Here is a 20,396-nt window from a genome sequence, read left to right on the forward strand (position 1 = left end):
AAACAGGGCTTCCCAACCTTTGCACTATTGACATTTGGGGTTGCATAATCCTTTGTTGTGGCTGCCTATGCATTGTAAGGTGTTTAGCAACATCCCTGCCCTTTATCTACTAGATGTCAGTAGTGACCCCCACTTAAGGGAAAAAACCAAAAGTGTCTCCAAAGAGACATTACCAAATCACCCCCGAGTTGAGAACAACTGCTCTAGGTTATTTATTTCTATAGCAAACTATAGTGAAGGGCACTGAACTAGGAGTCATTAGGACAAGTAATAATCTGTAATCTACCACTTCATCTGTATGGCCCTGAACCTGATGCCTAATGTATTTGAATCTCAGTTTCTTTATCTGTAAAATGTGTTTGCTAAAACCACCTTCACAAGGCCATTTAGAAGACTCACAGAGACTGTACATGAAGTACCAGATACACATAGATGCTCCATAAATGGCTATTGTTTAATACAATCATTATTTTGTGTAGTAATGCTTTTACTGAGTTACAATTAAATATTATGTCCATGGTTTTTATAGGATTGGTATAGAAAATTTATATTTAAAGAACATTTCTATAACTTCTATAAACAATAGTCACACACCGCCTAATATGTTAATTTCTTCTAACACTAAAGAACAGAAAAAAAATAGTTCTGTCAAATGTCCATCCTTCCTTTGTTGAATAATGAAAACTATGTCAACTGGTGTACTTACTGCTTCGTCTTGGCTTCTCAAAAACTTCAACATAAATGTAATGTTTAATTGCAGTCAGTTACCTCCCTGGATGCCAGAGATATCTACCTTACTTCTCCTAATTGGTTTTGGATCTGTCTTTTAAAAATTTGATCATCCTTTTTATAGGCATCTGAATATTATAAACAACCTCAGAGATTTTGATTTTTAAATAGAAATGATGGAAATAAAACAAGGAAGGATTAGCTACTAGGATGTGAGGGACTGTTAGTGTGAGCACAAGAAGTTGTGTATTCTCAGAATAAAAAGCAAGAGGTGTAACAACTCTCCCAAACCTTAGAAAAGTTAACTCATTTAAAGATTAGTTTGCCCATCTGACAAACTAAGTGCCACTTACAGTGATCTTGTAAGAACATTTAGTGGTTTAATGAATGGATTTGTGTAAGGCAGTTTAAGACCCAGTGAACAAGATGCTGCAAATTGTAAAATAGCCTGGTAAATGGCTACTCACCCAAAACAAGTAACGATTTATGCCAGGCATAAAAAATGCTGATTTCAGTTGCTTTATTACCGGCATACCTCTTGGGAGATGAAGGACTTGTAAAACAACTTTTGTAGGACAATAAATTAGAGGTTCCTGTTTCCAGTGATATTGTAAATGCACATGTTTCTATTACTGCTCTGGTGGCCAAAAGAAAGAGAGGTATGTTTGAAAACACCTAGAACAGGATTCTGCACAAAAGAGCTACTCAGCAGATGCATAATGAATGTACCAGCACAGAAATTCTGACCCATATTTACCATGTAAAATATTAGAACTCTTTTCCAAAAGACATAAGATCTGAATGGAAACAGGTTTTATCTTCCTAGTAGGTGATACCACATACCCAGAAAATAATATCTGAGGCTAGGAATGAGAAGGGAGTGAGAATCCAGATTATTTTAACTGTATTTAAGTAATATAAGGAAAATCCTAGAGCGGTTTCTGGACCACCTGTATCACAATCACCTTGGGAACCTGTTACAACTGGAGGTTCTCTAGGGATGGAGCTAGTGTGTCTCTGCCTTTAACAAGCTTTCCAAGTCATTCCAATGCACATTAAAATTCAGAAATCACTGGCTTAAAGAGAAATTTAGTGCTAGTCTTTAATAGAAAAATGCTAAGGTTTTTTCAATTTCTCTCATGCATTCACTCAATAAACATGTACCAACCACTTACTATATACAAGCCCCATTTGAGGTGCTGCAAAACCCCAGGATAATTTGGGTGGAAAAAGAAAGCACTGTGCATGATTTAGGGGGCCAAAGCTCCTATTCCTTTCCACACTGAGTCAGTGCTTTGTTGACTTCCTATTTCATTTTCTTTGAGCCACAGACTCATGGCCTGCTTGATATTGTTCCCAAAGTACTGCAGGAGTGGATATCAGACAATACCACAAAACAGGCATGAGGAAAGAGTGTTGCAGCACAGGCAAAGTACCACTGCTGGCTTTCCTTGCTCTGAGAAGATAGCAAGAAACAAACAGAGCAAGAAGGAAGTCCATCCAAAAGAATGTCTGCACTGCCATGATCTGTTAATCTGGGACTCTCACATAAGCCTCCTTGGGTATACCTGCAGGTTGCAAGTGACATTCTGAGAAAAAAAAATAATAAACTACAGAAATATATTGCTAGATTACTTGGTGCATGAAATTATGGGGAGCTTTCCATATCACTTCCTTTTTCCTTCCAGATCCTCCTCAATCTTGATTTGTACCTATGAGAACCCCCTTGCTCTCTGGCTTTCTGTTGGGTTTAGCCAAAGGAAGACACCAGCAGGAGATCAGAGCAGAGGAGGACAGTGATATCAGGATATTGATTGCCTCTGCTCCTTCCTTTCAGGGTCACTTCATGATGACTGGATCCCTTGGCCAACCAGAAGTAACTGTTACTCTCAAGTGAATGTTCCCTACCTGCTCTCTTCCCCGGTCCTGTCTGAAGTGTTTTCAGCTCCTTCAGTGCCATAATACTGCAGTATCCCTGGAGGTTCGCTAATTGTGCCCAAGCTTTGGAAATAGTCCCCTTTGAAAATAAACTTTCCTTAAGCCATTCCAATTTAGGTGTGCCAACAACTTCATGTAGGAACCCTGACTGATGAAGGAAAGAACCAAAGGTGGACAGTGGTAGCTGCTGTTCAACTACTCAAGATAGATAGATGTAAGAAAGGAAAAGATATCTGTATGTAAACAGTCTGGCTAAGAATGCTAACCACTGCTAGAAAATGCCGAAAAGAAAGGTCCAGGAAACATCCTTGGATAAGTAGAAAATGAATAGAACAAGAGAACATGAATAGAAAAATTAGTTCTCGGCCGGGTGTGGTGGCGAACGCCTGTATTCCCAGCACTTTGGGAGGCAGAGGTGGGTAGATCACTTGAGGTCAGGAGTTCAAGACCAGCCTGGATAATCTGGGGAAACCCCATGTCTACTAAAAATACAAAAATTAGCCAGGCACGGTGGTGCACGCCTGTAACCCCAGCCACTTGGGAGGCTGAGGCAGGAGAATCGCTTGAACCCGGGAGGTGGAGGTCGCAGTGAGCCAAGATCCAGCAACTGCACTCCAGCCTGGGCAACAGAGCAAGATTCCATCTCAAAAAAAATAATAATAATAAGTAAGTTATCAAAGTCAGCCTGAAATTGTATTGGCATTCAAAGAAACAGGACTTGATAGTAAAATTAAAACTGATAATCAGATTCAGAATTTCCTGGCCAAGAGCTTTTTCCATGGATATAAATGGATCTACAAAAAACCACATACAGCACAACTCCTTTCAAACATTGCTGTAAACTATTTGAACAGGCTTTGCATGATTTTATCACCTGGTATTTGCTACCACTCTCAACATTTTCCACACATTTTACATTTATCACAGTTGGTCCCCAGAACAGCATAGCACACAAGATTCCCTGTATGTTTCTAGGTATTATGCTTTGTCTAAACTCAATTGACCACACAAATTCCAAAGCCTTCAGGGTTTCCCAAAGCCCTCACAGTTCTATACACAGAATCCTGTCAAAAATGCATGTGTCCCTGAGCTTTCAGATGTTTCCTCTTAAGCAAGGTAGTCCCTGCTTTAAAGAAAAAAAAAAAAAAAAAAAAGCTATCTTTGATTTCATGCAAAATCAGACTTTTTCACCAAGAACCTATTAAGTCTAGCTTGTGCCTTTTGTGTGTATGTGTGTATAAACAAAAAACATATAAAATAATTAACCAAAATCAGAGGTTCCCAGTCTCAACACTGCTGTGGAAATACATGTATCCCCAAAGCTAAATGTTTAAACTTAAGTTTTTATCTTATCAGTCTACCTTGTAAATTGGATAGTCAGGACTGTTTAAGATGAAAGGGTCCCTGAGAGTCTTAGCTTTCCTCCAGACTGTGAAAATAAGACTCATATTATCAGGTTTTTTATTTTATTTATTTATTTTTCTTTTTGGTAGAGATGGTGGGGCGGGGAGGGTCTCACTATTTTGCCCAGGCTGGTCTCGAACTCCTGGCATCAAACAATCCTCCATCATCAGCTTCCCAAAGCACTGGGATTACAGGCATGAGACACTGTGTCCTGCGTCATGTTATCTGTTTAACCTGGCTATAGAATTCTCAGGTACCCTGAGTTAGCCCAAGGGACCTGTGAGAATAAGGTGAGTCACTGTTTTTATCAAAGTTTTAAAATGGAGCTTTGAAAATAACAATCCGGAAGCAGAAAACAAAGCAGATTTCTACTACAAAGGCACTCTAATCAGTGCACATAAGAAGGTTTTTTTTTCTCTTTCTAAAACGAATTAGCCAGATAATTTTGAATTCCTCACCTTTTGCTTTTATTATGTGAGCCAGAAAAATATTCTAAATGGATTCCTCCCAACCCCTCAAAAAAAAAAAAATTCTCAACTGTGCTTTTACTGGTAATACAAGGACTACCCATTGTCAGACAACTAATGATCATCACTTAGGGTCACAAGTAATTCCAAACCAATACAGACAAACTTAGCATGTTTTAGGGGTTACTGAAGCCTCATGAATTAAATTAGACATGAATGTAAGTTACTTGAAGCTTGTTTATTCCTTGAATTCTACAATTCTGGTGATGTAAATTTATGGGATTAGAGCCAGCAAAATAATAGAATTTGCGAGTCTTCTCTGCTACAGCTATAACATACCCTGCTCACCTCTCTGTTTCATTTCAATTGCTTTAACAAACATACTCAGAGCTCAATTTTAGCTGCAGAATAACTACTGGACCATTTAAGTAACTATTTACATGAAACAGCAATAAAGTCATCATTTGAATGGTTAGGACTGGTCTTTCTCAGTTTCCACTGAAAGGTTCTGTTCTTTGCTCAGTTTCCACCCTTTAGATGGCTTCCCAAATCCCTTGTCCTTCTCTCATTGGGTGCAGCCCACCGCACCAGATGGAATCTTTCTTGGCAATATTCAGTTCTGTATTCACATCCATAACGGCTCCTTAGATACCAAATTATGACCAACCAATCACATAAATCTCAACTTTGAATGTTTCATCTGAAACACTTCTAAATATTTTAAGAAGAATCAGGCAAATTTCTTTTTCTCTCTCATCTAGAAAGGAAAGGATTAGCTTCTCTGTCATTAAAATACCCTTAAAATGATTTCAAAGTTGTTGAAATAGCAGCAATCTCAAAACACATGGGAAGTTCTACATGAAAAAATTTTTAAGGCTTAAAGCAAAGAGCAACAAGATTTTTGTATCAACATGATTGTGAAAGTTTTCTATTGTATATTTCTAATATCACATTAGAAATATTAGAAATAATACTATAAATAGTGAATATCTGTAATACCAGATTTCTGTCACTATATAAAACTATAATATAATCCCAATTTTATTTTTCATTTTGAGTGTTTATACATACATTTTCATACAAAGAAATGTAAGATATCAACAGTGATTACCCTTAGTTGATGGAATTACCAGTGATGTTTATTTACTTTTTTATGCTTCTCAATTTCCCAAACTTCCTGCAATAAGTAGGTTAGGCATTCATTTTTAAATCCCAGAAAAATACGATTTAAAAACTTTAATATGTTTTGCTTTTTAATGTGAAATCAAGGTTAGTTGTAGCAATAAGCAAGCAAACCAACATACCTTTTGATTAAATGGGCTCGGCTATTCACGTAGTTGGAGTCAAAAGAATAGTTTTCAGTCTGCAATGAGAAGAAAAAAATTAAAAAGATTGGATGATTTATAAGTAGAGTCTTAACTGTCCTACTTAGAAGGAATATTGTTTCTGGGCTAAGAAGCGGTGAGTGAATTGGAATCCAAGGCCACAGTGGAGCAGCAGCCTCTGCCTCCTTCAGGCCCTAGGGGCTCCGTGGAGGCAGCAGCTCCCCCCTGCAGACCAAGGCAGCCTTGGCACAAACAGAATATGACTGGCTACTGACCATGCAACCACTTACTGAGAAGAGACAACATGACCTACAATCTTCACAGAAACTAATTGCTTCCCATTCCCCAGTGGAGACAATTCTATGCCCATCAAATTGACTGGAAGTTCAAAGGTATTTTTATTAGTAGTAGATAATTAACATGTTAAAATATTTATTCCAAAGATATGGAAATGCAGGCAAGGTAATCCCCCACTGTGGATTTAAACTCTGCACTTCCCTTTGTTTCAAGACATTTGCTCAGCACTGGTTATACAGGAAGGCCTTTGTTTTAGCCCAGATACAAAGGCAAACAAGAATTAAGCCTAAAACAGGGTGAAGAGCAGTCCACAGGGGGTGCCAAAGCCTTTCATGTGAAACATGAAGTTTGCAAGCAAACCCCTGTCTCAGCTCCTGTCATTAGAACACCACTGTTTAATCTGGTTACAGCAGACTGCTGGAGCAATGGCTTTATAAAAGCAAATGCAGAATACCTGCCAGATGAAAGTGATGAAAAAGCAGCTTATGATCACCCAGAGGTTGGGAGAACTGAGGGGAAAAGCCTCAGAAGGGGTGAAATCCAGAGAAAAGTTGACACTGAAGTAACTGAATGTTCTAGTAAAGTGGATCTCATCCCCAGCACGAAAGTACTACTCTTCTTGAACCATTGTATGATCTAGAAATTACCCAAACACATCGCCCCCACTCTTGCCATCCCACTAGAAATCTCAACCATTCCCACCTTTCCTTAGGAGCCTTCTGAAATTATGAGTGCTTGGAAAAGGAAACACAATTGCCGTCTAGCAAACAAAAGAGCAGATTCCTCTCAGAGCTCTACCTGTCAGATACTAACTCTCTAGGCTCCTAAATGCTGCTCTTGCTTCCAAGGAGCTCATGGTTTGATGGAGAAGAAAACAGAACAGGCAATAGCAGATCCAGCTACTACATGGGCACCAAATAGCCAGCAGTAAGGGTAAAGGCCCCAAGGGCCTACAATAGGTAGGAAGAGGGATGGTGAATGTGTAAGAGGGTATTTAGAAGGAAACTAAACCCCAACATTGCTCTGCACTTACACAGGTACGTTCATGCACCCACCCATGCCCCTCGTTTGAAGATGGACTGTATAATATCTACTCACACTGCTTTTATCTAGACTTTTATATCCCCTTTTTAATGTAAACTCAAGCAATTTTTAATGCTATTGGAAGCATGGGTTGGGAGACTAAAAATCAAAAGGGTCAGTTCATTTCTGGTTTCTTCATAGAGAGTGAATGCTGAAATTGTCACAAACAGGAAGAGGAAGCAAACTTAAAGCTCTGTTAGGAATATAATCCAAGTATTTGCTGGAAGAACTTTATCCTTCAGTCAGTCAACCAACAAACACTCGAGTTAATTCATTGTACCAACATAACAGGTAAAAATGATGTTGGTTAAATGTGTTTATCTATGATATTCAGTACAATATATAATTTAACAAGTGAGAAGTTCACTACTCCACAAAACTTATGCTACCCTGTTGATGTGGTTTGAACCTGTGTCCCCATCCAAATCTCATGTTGAATTATAATCCCAAATGTTGGAGATGGGGCCTGGTGGGAAGTGACTTGATCATCGTGGCAATTTCTCATAATGGTTTAGCACCATCCCTCTTGGTAATGTCCTCTCTACAGTGAGTGAGTCCTCATGAGATCTGGTTGTTTAAAAGTGTGTAGCATTTCTTCCCCATCTCTCTCTCTCTTGCTACTCTGACCATGTTACATGCCTGCTCCCCCTTAACCTTCCACCATAATTGTAAGTTTACTGAGACCCCTGCAGAAGCCAAGGAGATATCAGCATCATGCCTCCTGTACAGTCTGCAGAACCATAAGCCAATTAAACCACTTTTCTTTATAAAATTACCCAGTCTCAGTTATTTCTTTAAAGCAATGTAAGAATGGACTAATACATCTGTTAAAACAGGGAATTGATTAAGCACTCAGCAGTTCAAATATTCATTTCAGTCTGTGATCTTGGGCAAATTACTTAATCCCTGCATGTCTCAGTTTTCTTCTCTGTAAAACAGGGGTAATAGAACATGAATCCAAAGGAGAATTTCAGCTGTGTTTATCAGACCCATGACAGGAAAGGCAGGAATCCCAATCCCTGTGCTTTATATGGAACATGCAACTCCAAGTAGGAGCAGGAATTTGAGCTCATTCAGGCAATAAAATAGTGGCACATCCATGTTCTATCTCATCTTGAAAATTTACTAAATCATTTTTTCAAGAAGGTTCGTAAAGAGACACAAATACAAAAAATAAATCTAGAGGATACTGGCTTTGCAGAAAAACCATAAGGTGTTCCAGCAACCCAAGCTACTGGATTTAAAGAATCTGTCTTTACTGCCTTTAAAGAAGACAGTTCTCAAGTAGAAAATTTTCCATATTTTTGCATATGAAGGCATGGAACCTGTGTGCACTGTGCAACAAATATGAAGCTCCGTGGAGACCTGACCTCCAGGCATGGTGCCAGAACCACATGTTCATGCAAAGAAGCAAAACCATGCACATTTTATCTCTAATGAAAATACTACTTCTTGGTCCTAATGCCATAATATATCTCATCATGAGAATTCCCACTCCCTGGCATTAAGTTGAGAAGAGACAAATCTAGAGGGCTTACTTGTAATGACCTGAACAATTCTTCCCCCAGTACAGGTCAGTTAACCCTGGGCAGCCAGGCATGATCTGCTACTGTAAAGAGGAGAATATCATAGAAGCTTATAACCTTCCTATCTTTCTTCCTCCTTTTTAATTCCAAAGGAGTAAACCACCCATTCTTGCAGGTCCTGACCTTCAAATGAAAATATATAATTCCCCAAATCAGCACAAACCATCATGGGCAGATGTCCTATGCTGCATCCTAATGCAATTAGTAGCGCTAGTCAATGCGGCAGGTTCCTAAAACCGATTTTCCCAGAATGGATGGGGCTATGCTGATTCACCCATTGTCTTGCGTCTTTGTAATCTGCCTCAGGTCTCTTTGTGAGGCAGCTGGGTTACAGTTATGGGAAAAATCTATGCAACAGAATTATTCTAATTGGATAGAATACACTATTCTGGCCTCATTAGTACTACATTCCAAACAACTGAGTTAACTGGCCATAGATGGCCTATTATATTATGGGTCTATGTGTACTGACATCAAGTGTTCTAGCTCACACTGGTTCAAGGTATATGCCCAAACCCAGCTCCTGTGCACTAAGAGAGTATATTTTTTCAGACTTCTGGTGGAGCAAAGGATGAGACTCAGATCATCCTAAAGAAGGAAATATTTTCTTAATGAATAGTTTGCATGTCTTAAGCCAGTGGTTCTCGGTCCTAACTACACATGAGAATCATCTCAAAATCTTCTTTTGTGTGAATAAATAAAAACACTGTCACCAAGGACCCACTCCAAGAGATTCTGAGGCAACTAGCCTGGAGTTGGACTCAGGCATTGGGTGGTTTTTTAAATAAAGCTTTCCAGGAAATTTTAGTGTACCTTCAGGGTGGCAAACAATTGTCTTGAGCAAAGGACTGACCACAGGCTCTGACCAAATGTGCTGCATTTTCTAAGGCAAGCCCAGCTGTTTAGGAGTTGTCACTTCTTCTGTCAGATTATCTGTCAAGATCGTTTCAATATAGGATAAAGAACCACAGAAGAAATACATTCTTTAAGATATAATACAAGAGCTTTTCTCTTTTCGTGCATGAATGTATTGGCTCTAGTTAGCCTTATTTAATCAAAATTTGCTTCACATTATTCCAGTGTCTTCTCTAAGTATGCTCAGTGGCAAACAACATGAAACATTTGAGGGAGGAAATCTTCTCTAAATGTCACATTAATTTCACTAGGAAATGTCCCCATTTCTAATGAGACAGCCAGGTTAACAGAAGAACACAGCAAACAGATAAGAACAACATTTGCTTTGGAAAAACCTAATTGTGACATTGAGAAAAAAATGGGTCTGGAGCAAACCTTTTTATTTCATCTCAGTGGTAAATAAGAGTCACTTTCTTATTTATTATATTTATCACAAATTCTTTCTCTAATTTGAATTATTTATCCTTGGAATTCACTGAAAGTGTCTCACTTGACCGAGGTTTAATAACATTTTGATTTTTTTAAAAAAAATCTCAAAAAATAAATAATTCTGGACAGCTCAGTTTTCCAGATAGCTTAGTGCATTCTCTTTTAAGAACTAAAATTTTGATTTAAAATTTTAACCACCTGCCTTGTTCTGAAACATATTGCAAGGTTGCATTCCTTAAAATAGGGTATAAAAAACATAATTTGACCTCTTATTGGTTACTTAGGAGCATCTTTATAAACATAAATTATTACACCATGCAGGTTTTGCCTGTATACTCAATAAACCTAAACTGTTGTGGCTCTTTTTCTTGTCTTTGATTTTTAACATAGGATCATCACCAACCTTCTATTAAACATGGGGTTTTTAACTTTTCAGTGCCATTGGTGTAACAAAAGTAGCTTTTCTTCCATTTCAAGTTTGACACTTTTACTCTACTGTGTTATTAGAAACTATATAATTATATTTATGTCTAGAAAAAAAGAGTTGTAAAGTTCTGCATAGAGGGCTGAGATGTTGTGGCCCTAAAGGGGGAAATTACATACTCTTTAATATATGGACTTCTGTGCAGTGTTTTGGTTTTTGTTTGTGTGTTTGTTTGTTAGCTGCTTGGAAGCTTGCTTTACTTACTACCTGCTGTTCTCAGCTCCCTTCTGGATATGGGAGGTTTCTAGTAAGATGCTTGGGTGGGGAATATGTTATTATATTTCTATGTTAATAAGTCTGACATATCATAAGTCAAATACTTCCACTTTGTCAGGCCCGCAAGGTACCAGAGAATGCCCTACTTTAATTGTCATTTTGCATTACTTTTACAGTTCACTGAATCATGCCCTCGTCTCTAGAAGAGTGACTGCAGCTCTCTCAGCACCACATTTATCACCAAAGAGACTTCAACCCTAAGGAAAAAGAAGCCCAATAAATGCAGATATCCAGGACTAGACTCTTTTCCCAGTGGCACAAATCCCAGGTCACTATACCAAGCAAAAATAAGGTTGCAGACACTAGGATTAAAACAGAGTTTACTCAAATCTTTAGATTTTCATTTGAAAATGAATGATACTTTCAAGTTATACTTTTAGGGTCTCATCAAGCTGAAAAGCATTATAACTGTAATTTGCTACCTAATTTTTAAAAGTTTTTAAGTCTTAAGTAATTTTAGCAATCAAAACAGGAAAACTGGAATCCCGTATCAGCTACACAACAAAGTGATTATAAAATGCTGCTTCTTTTTTTAACTGCTGACTTCCAATAGTGATATTTGTGCCTATTGATCAATGATGAAAAGACCCATAACCTTTTCTAAAGCTGGTTGCTGTTTTAGATGTTCAAATGGCCATCTCCTCACAAAGCTGATTTTTGGAAATGAGATAATAAATGGTTTTTGCCTACTTCCTACCCCCAACACATAAAAAATGAATATGTAAATTCTATATAAAAATAAAGCCGACATGCCTCCAGCTAAAATGTATATTCAAAGACTCATCCATCCAGACAGCAGCAGCTGAAGCAGGAATTAGTGAAGATGGAATAAAAGGCACCACCCCCAGCTGCCATCATTAGAAAGTTCATATTTGCCCTGAACTAGAAAACAAGCTAGGTAAACTCCTACTAACCACACTTATTGTCAGTTGTATGCTCCCCACACATGCCAGCCCTAATTCTCTCCCTCTCTCTCTGTCTCTCTGTTTCTTTCTCTATTTCTCTCTCAATCTCTCTCTCTCTCTCTCTCTCTCTCTCTCTCTCTCTCTCTCTCTCTCTTACACACACACACACACACACACACACACACACAGTTTGACTACAGAAAGCAATGTGGTATAGTGGGGACAGCTGGATTCTTTCCCTAGGATTGTCCCTAACTTACTGATGACCTTGAATAAATCACGGTAACACTCTTGAGTCCTTAATTTATCTATATTTAAAATGAGGTGAATAACCAAAAGGACTTCATGTTCCCTTCAAGCTCCAACAATTCTAGGCTTCTAAAACAAGGTGATTCTTAATTTATTCATTTATCTATCCAGTAAGAATGAACTAAACTCTGATGAGCTCGTGTGCTTTGTAGGGACATGGATGAATCTGGAAACCATCATTCTCAGCAAACTGACACAAGAACAGTAAACCAAACACCACATGTCCTCACTCATAGGTGGGTGTTGAACAATGAGAACACATGGGCACAGGGAGGGGAACATCACACACTAGGGTCTGTTGAGGGGTGGGGACTAAGGGAGGGACAGCAGGGGGTGGGGAGGTTGGGGAGGGATAACACTGGGAGAAATGCCTGATATCGGTGACAGGGGGATGGAGACAGCAAGCCACCATGGCATGTGGGTACCTAGGCAACAATCCTGTAAGATCTGCACATGTACCCCAGAACTTAAAGTACAATTTAAAAAAAAAAAAAAGACATAGCCTGCACCTTCAAGGGGCTCACAAACTAATGGATCTTTGACCAGAGATGATCAAATGTCAGACATTTAGCTAAATACACACACACAGACTGGCACCTATCTACCTGCAGATACATGCATATACTTGTACACAGGCTACTGGAATGCAACTTGGAGAATTGCACTGCTACTTTATAGAACTAAATAACACCCTAATAGCTTGATGACCACAGGTGGCTCACATAGGAGAATTTGGCCCTCATATGTGTCATATGTACATAACCCACATCAAAAAAGGCAAGAAACCCCCCTATCCTATCAAATAGGTTATACAATTCATAAAGTTCTTAAAAATAGCTCACATGTCTGTCCTTTAGGCTCCATTTCCACAGCCTTCATCACCTTGTGTCATTGTTTTCTCTCCTTCATTTGTTCTAGCCTATTCTGCAAAATGTTGTTTGGATAATCTTCCTCACCCACTATTTTCATCACATCACTTCTCTTTTCAAAATCTTACAGTAGCTCCTTGTTGTAATTAGCATTAAATCTAAATGAAGTCCTTAGCTAAGCAGTCATCCGACCCAAGCCATCTAATTTCCCTCATTTCTAATATATCTCCATCACTGATTATCCCACATTGCTTAGCATTTTCTCAGCACTTTTTATACAGACTGTACAATGTAATTATACATTTCCTCAGGTTCTATGATTATTTCATGTGTAGTGTGTAAGCTCATCTCTCAATGGGACTGGAAGCTCTCTTTTGAGGTCCCTATGCCATCTGCCACCATGCTAGACACTTAGCATGTGTTTGTGTAATGCATTGATGAATGATCAGAGAAGAGATGGACGGGATTAAGAATAAGGCTACTTATCACAATTAAGGCAGGTGACCAAGTTTATTAGGCCAAGGTGGTTCTACTTCTTCAGAAAGCATCCATTCTGCACACTGCCTTCTGTAGTTACAATTTGTTCACTGTTAGTACTCCCAACTACTACCTTATAAATACACAATAGCCTATATATAGCTGAAAGGGATAAGATGGCACAGTTAAGTGCTTTCTGCCTATCTAACTCTATCAGTCCTGCTACATCTCTAGGAATGGTGGTGACAACATATGATAGTGTTCCCAAACCCAAATAGGTAACGTTTCTGTGAGAATATGAGGGTTCACCAGAATGTAGACCTCTGAGTCACAGACTGACAGTGTGGCAGCTACTTTTCTATAGGTGGTAAACAACTCCAGCATCCCAGTGACTATCAGGACAGGGCTATTAATGAGAAATATAGGCCATGTGCTTATCATTCAACAAATTAAATTGAAAGAATTCCCCTCCTAGCAGCCTGTCGTCACATCACTCTTATTGTTTCACTAGCACCATTGATATGGTCACACTACCTAGAAGTGGCAAAGATGGCTTAGGAAAAGCACTTTTCTTTGCTCTCATCTTTGGGTCAAAGTTATGCCTTTAGAAGAGCAACCTAGTTTTGAATTTCACTACAAAGGCCTCCTTGAGAAACCTAGCAGCTGTCTGCAGTAATCCATACAATTCAAAGCCTGCTGAAACACGAGCCTAAACACCATACCATTAAACAAATACAGGCTTCTGAAGAAGGCTCTCGACCCTTTTCTAAGTCCTTTGTGGGGCATAGTGCACTCTGAAATAGTATCTGCTTATAGAAAGCTCTCTGGGACCAGTTAATGACTATTATATGTACAAATACAAAATCAACAATATCTCAGTATGAGTAAGAGTAATTTAAGAGCAAATAAAATGAAAAATCCAGTCATGTAAGTCAAACTCTTTAATCCCATGTAAACAGAACTTAATGGAGAACCAAATAGCTCTCAACCACATTTGCCAGTGGAACAAATTCAGGAGTCCAATCACCCTCCCAAATATGTAACTACAACACATTAAAGCTATTTTGCAGGCACAGAATGCCTTTCATCCCCAAATATCAAAGCACTTTACAGGCAAGTGCCAACTGTTATTTCCCCCTGAAAGAGCCATGAAAACAAACACACAGGTTAAGTGCTACAGCCACATTAAGTACTAACTCAGCTAGAGCATGCAGCAACAATAAGGACAATAAGAGAAACCCCAGGAGCACTGTTCTTGGCATTTTCTGCTACTGGGATAGGAAGCAATCAGAAAACAGTAACATCAGGGAAGTGATTAGCCTGCTTCCTACCTGTGTTTCTCTGAGTGATTTCCTTGGCTACTTCTGGTGAAAGGGTCAGGAGTGTATAGTCCAGCAGTTAGACAAAGAAAAAATTCAGCACACACTAACTGGAAATCATTCTCCAAACCTAGCTGGAGGGCCCAGTCACATAGCGCAAGAGATCCAGAAATGAGTCACTTTGTTCCCTGAAACCTTGGTGACCATTTTGGTTGTCCTTTAGAGAGACTGGCAACCAGTTAGAAGGTGACCTAAGATGTAAGATTACTAGTCATGATGGTGGTTTCCATTTTAGAAGCTATGATTTGGTAAAGCTGGTCCAACCGACAATAAGAAGCCCATATAAGATCTCCCACAAGAGGGTTGGGCATGGTGGCTCATGTCTGTAACCCCAGTGACTGGGAAGACTGAGGTTGGAGGATCACTTGAGGCCAGCAGTTCAAGACCAGCCTGGACAATACAGGGAGAGCCCATCTCAAATAAATATACACATATATACATATACATAATATATACACAGATAAGTGTACATATATACATATACATTATATATACATATACATGATATACATATATTTACACACATATACGTGTGTGTGTGTGTGTGTGTGTGTGTGTGTGTGTGTGTGTGTGTGTGTCTAATCTCCCACAAGCAATGGGATCCAGGAATCCACAGTATGAGCAATCCTGGATCCAGCCTACCTTTGAGCCCGTCTGGCCCAGAGAAGGACCAGCATCCTCAGAACCTAAGCTGATCCATTCCTTTCTGCTAAATTCTATTTTATCAGTGCCTCAATTCTCTGCCACTTACTAGCTACAGAGCCCTGACTGCCTACAGAGTATGCAAAGTACAATTTCTATTGAGCTAGCTTTGTCAGCTGAAAAGACTTTCAAAATATTTGGAGAGAAAGCAGCGGGTGGCCTTGTGCTTTTGGGCCAAAACAACACCCCCAAATTCTGTTCCAACCCCAATCCCATTATTTATATTATGTGCCACTAAAAACCCAGTTGCCTCTACAAGCTTATTTAAGACCGAAGGAGCAACAGCCTTTGGCATATCATTCTAAATTCATTTCCCTTGTACCAGCTTGTTGCTCAAGCCTGTAAAATGTGATCATGCTGACAAAAAACAATCAACTGACAGACCCTCTTGGAAATGGTGAATGCATTAGCTTCTAATATTGATGTTTTCTAATTAGATACAATACAATGGATCATTTTCTTGTTTGTGATCAATGAAACCTACCATAGTTCTCTTTTGTTGCAGATACTACTGCCTTGGCAAACAGAGGGGTGTCCCAGTGTGCTGAAATGAGTAGAGTCAAGGATATGTACACACAGCATTCACTTATAGTTATTGTCACAAAAGTATAAACAGATTATTTATTTCTGACCTTTAAGTGCTCATTTCAAATTTAATGAGGCACAGTAAACATTTGTCAATCTCAGATTCCATGGTTGCTTAACACTGGCAGCCCTCTAATTATGACTGTAGTAAATAAAGGGCATTTGGCTCTGTTGAAATTATTAGGCACAGAAGGAAACCCACAGGAGCCTCCAGTTTCTAGTGACTTAAGCATTGTAGCAAATCAGCATTGGAGGCAAGATAGATCTCACACTTTGGCATCGCTTTGTAAACCATAACTGAGAAGCAATAAGAAGATGACTGAAAAATAATAATAGAAATGTTTACTCATTCTCTAAAACAGCCCACCTGTCCTTCTCCCAAATTCTCACAGTGCTTCTCATTTTATTTGAGAAGGGGGATGAGGAGGGATGAGGGTGGGTTAGAATTTGATCTGATTTAAAATAGAGATTAAGCAAAAGGCTGCTACCTGACATGAGAGTGCTGGCAACCATGCACAGAAAGCCATAATTACACCTCACAAAGTGGCTACTAGTAACAGCATCTTGAAACTGCCAGAGTCGTAGAAATCTGTAATGCAGTTACGCAAGGCACCAACAGAACAATTACCAAAGCACCTTGTATTTCTATGAAATATTTTATCACAAAGACTTCCAGAATATCTAACTGGCTGTTATAAAAAGGGTTCATATCCCCCCACAGCGGAAACACAATAGTCATTTTGCACCAGTAAGGGCAAGCATAAAAGATGGCAAAAGAGAGAAAAACTACTAAACCTTAGAAAACCAATAAAAAAGAAGAATGTTTTTAGATGAGGAGAACACAGACACGCATGTTCATAACTGGGGCTGAAGGTAGCTACATTTTCTCAGATCTCATGGCACAGAATTGAAGAATTTTCCTTTTCATCCAGCCAGCAAGACTTTCATGAGGTGCTGAATGACCGCAATGGAGCAGATACTTCCTCTTATAAGAATTAGGATTTGAAGAGGAGGATCCAAGACGGCCGAATAGGAGCAGCTCTGGAGTGCAGTTCCCAGCAAGAACAATGCAGAGGGTGAGTGCCCACTGCACTTTCAAACAAATTTTCACTGCTCACAGACCAAGAGATTCCCGGATCGAAAAGTGCCACAAGTTTTCAGCATGGCAGTTTCAGCCGGTGCCGGGTTGGCTCACAGAAACTCACACAAATCTGGGCAGCCATTTCAACTGGTCCCTGGAACGCCTGTGAAACAGAGCCAACCATTCAACTGAAAGGGAGGGGGCAAAGACAGGGAGCCAGGTGATCTGGCTTGGTGGGTACCACCCCCACAAAACAAGCTATCTGAAACACTCTGGATTGAGAGTTTCCCAGCAAGTGCAGCTGGACCCATGATGATCTAGCTCAGTGTGGGAAGGGTGACCTCCACTACTGAGGCAGTCCACCACTACAAAGGCAGTTCACACAGCAGCTGGGCAGAGCCTGTGGCAGCTCAGCAACGCCTCTGCTGACAGACTGTGACTAGACTACTCTGTGCAGGGCAGGGCATCTATGAAAAAAGGCAGTAGCATGACAGGAACTTATAAATGAAGCCGACCTTCCTAGGACAGAGCACCTGGGAAAAGAGGTGGTTATGAGTTCCGCTGCAGCAGACTTAAAAAGTACCTGCCCAGCAGTTCTGCATGGTACAACGGAGCTCCCAGCACAGCACTTGAGCTCCTATAAGGGACAGACTGTCTCCTCAAGCAGCTCCCTGACCCCTGTATATCCAAAGAGACACCTCATAAAGGAGAGCTCAGGCTGACATCTGGCAGGTACCCTTCTGGGACAAAGATAACAGAAGAAGAAGCTGGCAGCAACCCTTACTGTACTTCAGGCCCCGTAGGTGGTCCCCAGACAAACAGGGTCTGGAGTGGACCTCCAGCAGGCCTACAGCAGAGGGGCCTGACGGTTAGAAGGAAAACTAGAAAACAGAAAGAAATAACTTCAACATCAACAAAAAGGACGTCCACTCAGAGACCCCATTCGAAAGTCACCAACTCCAAAGACCAAAGGTAGATAAATCCATAAAGATGGGAAGAAACCAGCACAAAAAGGATGAAAACACCAAAAACCAGAAAGCCTCTCCTCCTCCAAAGGATCACAACTCCTCACCAGCTAGGGATCAAAGATGGATGGAGAATGAATTTGATGAATTGACAGAAACAGGCTTCAGAAGGTGGGTAATAACAAACTTCTCAGAGCTAAAAGAGCATGTGCTAACCCAATGCAAAGAAACTAAGAACCTAGAAGAAAGGTTAGATGAGATGCTAACTAGAATAAACAGCTTAGAGAAGAATATAAATGACTTGATGGAGCTGAAAAACACAGCACAAGAACTTCACAAAGCATACACAAATTTCAATAGCTGAATCAACCAAGCAGAAGAAAGGATATCAGAGACTGAAGATCAACTCTGTGAAATAAAATGAGAAGGCAAGATTAAAGAAAAAAGAGTGAAAAGAAATAAAGCCTCCAAGAAATATGGTATTAAGTGAAAAGACCTAATCTACGTTTGATAGGTGTACCTGAATGTGACAGAGAGAATGAATCCAAGCTGGAAAACACTCTTCAGGATATTATCCAGGAGAACTTCCCCAACCTAGGAAGGCAGGCCAAGATTCAAATCCAGGAAATACAGAGAACACCACAAAGATATTCCTCAAGAACAGCAACCCCAAGACACATAATTGTCAGATTCGCCAGGGTTAAATTAAAGGAAAAAATGGTACAGGCAGCCAGAGAGAAAGGTCAGGTTACCCACAAAGAGAAGTCCATCAGACTCACAGAGGATCTCTTGGCAGAAACCCTACAACCCAGAAGAGAGTTGGGGCCAATATTCAACATCCTTAAAGAAAAGAACTTTCAACCTAGAATTTCATATCCAGCCAAACTAAGCTTCATAAGTGAAGGAGAAAGAAAATCCTTTATGGACAAGCAATTGCTGAGAGAGTTCATCACCACCAGGCCTGCCTTGCAAGAGCTCCTGAAAGCAGCACTAAACAAGGAAAGGAACAACCAGTACCAGCCACTCCAAAAACATACCAAATGGTAAAGACCATCGACACAATGAAAAAGAAAATGTGTCAACTAACGGGCAAAACATCCAGCTAGCAACAAAATGGCAGGATCAAATTCACAAATAACAATACTAACCTTAAATGTAAGTGGGCTAAATGCCCCAATCAAAAGACACAGACTGGCAAATTGGATAAAAAGTCAAGACCCATTGGTGTGCTGTATTCAGCAAACCCATCTCATGTGCAAGGGCACACATAGGCTCAAAATAAAGGGATAGAGGAAGATTTATCAAGCAAAGGGAGAGCAAAAAAAAGCAAGAGTTGCAATCCTAGTCTCTGATAAAATGGACTTTACACCAACAAAGATCAAAAGAGACAAAGAAGGGCATTACATAATGGTAAAAGGATCAATGCATCAAGAAGAGCTAACGATCCTAAATATATATGCACCCAATTCAGGAGCACCCAGGTACATAAACCAAGTTCTTAACGACCTACAAAAAGACTTGCACTCCCACACAATAATAGTGGGAGACTTTAACACTCCACTGTCAATATTAGACAGATCAAAGAGACAGAAAATCCACAAGGATATCCAGGACGTGAACTCAGATCTGGACCAAGTGGACCTAATAGACATCTACAGAAATCTCCACCCCAAATTCACAGAATATACATTCTTCTTAGCACTGCATTGCACCTACTCTAAGATTGACCACATAATCAAAAGTAAATCACTCCTCAGCAAATGCAAAAGAACGGAAATCATAACAAACAGTCTCTCAGACCACAGGGCAATCAAATTAGAACTCAGAATTAAGAAACTAACTCAGAACTGCACAGCTTCATGGAAACTGAAAAACTTGCTCCTGAAATGTTGACTGGATAAACAATGAAATGAAGGGCAGAAATAAAGATGTTCTTTGAAACCAACGAGAATGAAGACACAATGTACCAGAATCTCTGGGACACATTTAAAGCAGTGTCAAGAGGGAAATTTATAGCAATAATTGCCCACAAAAGAAGTGAGGAAAGATCTAAAATCGACACCCTATCATGAAAATTGAAAGAGCTAGAGGAGCAAGATCAAAAAAACTCAAAAGCTAGCAGAAGACAAGAAATAACTAAGATAACAGCAAAACTGAAAGAGATAGAGAAACAAAAAACCCTTCAAAAAAA

At 39.6% G+C, this 20,396-nt stretch overlaps 1 protein-coding gene across 1 annotated transcript in view; it reads right to left on the minus strand.

Annotated features, from left to right (window-relative positions):
* PCDH19 (protocadherin 19) overlaps positions 1 to 20,396 on the minus strand; it is a 120,729-nt gene that overhangs the window by 52,690 nt on the left and 47,643 nt on the right. Inside the window, 1 exon segment of the mRNA XM_032257766.1 lies at positions 5,843 to 5,901. Within this exon segment, the coding sequence (XP_032113657.1) occupies positions 5,843 to 5,901 (59 nt within the window).

This window comes from Sapajus apella, unplaced genomic scaffold (assembly GCF_009761245.1).
Source record: "Sapajus apella isolate SASKATOON/1434 unplaced genomic scaffold, GSC_monkey_1.0 scaffold98, whole genome shotgun sequence".
Taxonomy (NCBI): domain Eukaryota; kingdom Metazoa; phylum Chordata; class Mammalia; order Primates; family Cebidae; genus Sapajus; species Sapajus apella.